At 44.6% G+C, this 3,938-nt stretch overlaps 1 protein-coding gene across 1 annotated transcript in view; it reads left to right on the top strand.

The window, feature by feature from the left end:
• Positions 1-2,614: 2,614 nt before the first annotated feature.
• The window catches only part of LOC107293514 (prostatic acid phosphatase), a 30,771-nt gene continuing 29,447 nt past the window's right edge, over positions 2,615-3,938 (top strand). The window contains exon 1 of the mRNA XM_015822670.1: positions 2,615-2,728. Within this exon, the coding sequence (XP_015678156.1) occupies positions 2,615-2,728 (114 nt within the window). The remainder of the gene's footprint in view (positions 2,729-3,938) is intronic.

Here is a 3,938-nt window from a genome sequence, read left to right as displayed (position 1 = left end):
TCAATCGCCATCTCGGCTATCACACTGAGTAGCTCGGGTAGGGCTGCTGATACATAGCGGGGAGCCAGGTATACAATCAGCATGCCCTGCTGCCTCCCATGACCCCACTTCACACCTAGGGATTCACAACCGGCAGTCTGCGGCACAGTGGTCTCCCTTGGATCCAGGCCTTCCCTAATAATAACCGCCACCCCCCCACTCCGACCCTGGGCTCTCGGCTGGTGAAATGCACGGTAACCTGGCGGGCACATTTCAACAAGGGGCACCCCCCCTCTTGGCCCAGCCAGGTCTCCGTAATACCGGCCAGGTCCACCTCCCCCTCCGATACCAAATCATAAATGAGGGGGGCTTTATTAACCATGGACCTGGCATTACACAGCATCAGCCGAAAGCCCAGGCCCTGAGATCCTAAACCCCCTAGGTTGCAAGAAGAGTCATGGGGGCCGGAGCGCGCCACAGCTCGTAAACAGCGGGTGCGCCCTTCCCTAGTGTGATATGGCCCTCTGCTCCCGCCATATCTACCCCTCCCATACACAGTCTTAATGGAATTGCCCTCTATTAGGCAGACCCTCCCCCCCTCCCCAATTCCAGGACCTACGCCCACCTTGCCGAAGCCTTCAGCCGGCCTGGGAGAATTAACTTCAGTTTGCCCACCCCTCTCCCTGGAACCCCCTAAAACCCGGACTAAAAATTTGATTAAAAATCCCCTTAGGTTGCGTTTTGACCACCTCTCATGATTAAAAAATCCCTCATAGAGGTGGGCCCTCATTAATGCTGTGGGCCAGACCTGCGAGAGAGGGGACTCTTGCAGGGCATGGAGGTCAGCCGCTGAATACATCACGGGCACACAGTGACCTCCAACGCAACCCTATATGCCTACAAAGCCCTATTCCCAAGTTCAGTTCTTTTAGCTGGTACTCTGGAATGGCCACATTCTGGGAGCAGAAGAGTTGCTGGACCTGGGTTCCAGCTAAACAGCCGTCTTTCTCTCGAAGCCGCAAAGTGGCCTCTCTGGATCCTCTCCAGGACCGCGACCGCCCCACCCACAAACAGAGCGCAAAAACAGCTGGTCCCACAAGCAAATCTCCGAACCTCCGGCATTCCACTCTGACGACGTTGGCAAACTAGAGTGGAATGATGATAGTCAATCTCAGGCAGTAAAAAACCCACAGGGGACAATGGTAGACAGTTCCTGGCAACAGCAGCCGGTGTACAACGATGGCAGTCCGTCCCCAGCAACAGCAGCCAGAGCAATGATAGTCAGTCTCTAGCAGCAGCAGCCTGCTTAGAGTGATGTTAGCCAGTCTCTAGTTTTGCATTTCACTATTATTTTTTTTAAATTATTTAATGTGTTATAGAAACGTGTGTTGCCTCAGCCAATTTTGCTCCAAAGTATTTAATTCCAGACAGGTTACTGGTTTAATTTATGTTAATATGAATTGGAATGGTTGATAGTAATAAAATGTGCAATGGACACACTCGATCTGGATTCAATGTCTCAGTCTTGTGAAGGTCAAAGTGGAAATAAATTACTCAATCTCTTTACCTTACGTAAAGTGGGAAGCTTGACAACCTATGAGAAGGTTGAGAAGTAGTAAGATTCCTGATATTCTCAAAAGGAATATTTCATGTTTTTAAATGGTAAGAAGTCAGCAGCCCACCCCACTACTAGACAATGAAATATTTGGGGGAATATTAAAAAGGCAGAATATTTCCCCTAAAGGAGAAAGAGAGAAGCTGAGGAGGCCAGCTTTTAGAAATGCATATTTGGTAATACATTCAGGAAGAATGGGGCTAGGAAAGCTGGAGCTGATAGGATTAGAAAAACAAAGATTCCTAAAATCTTCATTCCCCCACCCAAATTCTAAGGACAGGACATGATCTTTAGGACATAATAGGATTAACCCACCACCATTAGAATACCAAAAAGGCACACTCAGGTCAAAGTGCATTGCACAGGAACAGGCACTTCAAACATAAAGCCCAAAGAAGGAATAAAAACCCACCTACTCTCAACTCCATTTGATCAGCTGTCCCAGAACCACATACTGTTGCAAGTTCTGCTCATCAATAAACAGGAACCTTCTTTCTTAAGCAGCCTCCATCTTTATTTCCAGTGTCTTAGCCTCCATTTTATTTACTCACAGCTTGGAACTAGACCTGATTTTTTTTTCTTTCAACAAAACTTGCTCAAATAATCATTAAAGACCCCCTAATAGACTGTCAGTGGAGAACCTATTTCACACATTGTTCTAAGCTATGGTTTGCTTAATCACAGATGAAAAGACTTTGTTTATAAAACATACTAAACCTCATAATTTACAAATTTACATTAGCAATACATAATGAACACATTATGTATTGCAATGTGTAAATATGTCCACCTCTCTGCATTATATAGAAGCTGAATCTGTTTTGGAAAGAAATCTGATTTCACCAATCACATGTCTTTTGATTTTCAAGGGCTAAAGTTGCTCAAAAAAATCTTAAGTTAAGAAATAGATCAATATATGTAATTGTCACTTCCTCTGTTAATTACCTGTTAGTCATCCACCCTTTAGAGTTCCTTCAAAAGCATGTGTGGTGACAGAGCATTTACATATCTGCTGGCAGAATGGAAGGAACAAGTCTAGCAAGAAGCTCCAAGAATCTACACTTTCTTCTGCTGGCCTTCATTGTTTCTCTTCTCCAATCGACATTAGGACGGGAGTTGAAATTTGTGGTTATAGTAAGTATGGGAAAGAGAATGGGTTCATAAATGTACATGATTTAATTTAAAATGAGCCTGGCATGATTAATCTATGATCCTGGACATATCAAAGTCTCAGTACAATTTTATTTCCTTTGTAAGGCTATGAAATAGGTGCAGTTTGTTCAAGGCTCATGTTTTAACAATGTGGCTAAGTTTTGTGTAAATATTCAAGCAGATATAATGAAATCCAGTGTATTGGTTTTCCAAATACAATTTAATGGGCTGGTTATCACTTTAAAAGCTCTATATGGCACAGGGGTAGGTTATTTGTGATATCCTGAGGGTATATGCCCATCCTACTAGGTAAAGTGGACACACTCCATGTTCCCTCCCTTAAATGGGGTCACCTGATGGGACCTTGATGGTCACACTAGCCTAGAATAGCCAACCAGCTATGTTCCAAGGGATTCCCATCCTTGTCTTTTTAGGGATTAAATTTGGATCTGGAAGGCTATGAAGACCTGGCTCTTTCCCCAAGTAGTGGCTGGGGGGGGGGGTGAGTTGGGAGATAGTTTGGTCCGGACTTTCCTGAGAGGAAAATGTTTTATCTCTGTGGTTATGGATTACTCTGAACTATTTACAATCTTTATATGGGCTAGACAGCCACATAACTCCTCTAAGTAAATAAATAATACTGGTAGCTGGATAGGTATCTGTTAGGAATTATGCTTAGCCTTTGCTTCTGCATCACAAATTTAATGCCCAAGATGACTTCTTTCATCCTGGATTTGGCTTAGCTTTGTGTATAACTCCAATTACTGGGTTTCTAAACCAAGGTATGTGATTTTTGTTGTATCTGGTGATTATAGTTTATCAATCAAACCATGGTTCAAACAATTGCTGTGTATGAAATATGAGCCAGCTACTGATGCATGCATGCAATTGTAGCGCTACCTCTTCAGAGGCCGCCAATGCCCAGGCCCTCCCAGCCACAACCCCCCTTGTCCAGCCTTGCGGTAATGTTCTTTAGAGATCGGTGAGATGTCCTACAACCGGAACTCATGCAGCATTGATGGGTGGCAGGCTCTTCTTGTTGAAGCAGGACTTTCAGGCACGAACTTAACCGGTCACAATGGTTGATGCCCCGAAGATGTATATAACAGCTCAGGGCTGCTTTAGCAGCAGGAGTAACAAGCCCCTGAGCAATCGTTCAGAGTCCGATGAAATGGGGGGGGTAAACCCCGGC

This window comes from Protobothrops mucrosquamatus, unplaced genomic scaffold, assembly GCF_001527695.2.
Source record: "Protobothrops mucrosquamatus isolate PMUCROS unplaced genomic scaffold, P.Mucros_1.0 scaffold_177, whole genome shotgun sequence".
Taxonomy (NCBI): domain Eukaryota; kingdom Metazoa; phylum Chordata; class Lepidosauria; order Squamata; family Viperidae; genus Protobothrops; species Protobothrops mucrosquamatus.
This window is presented reverse-complemented; position numbering and strand designations above follow the sequence as displayed.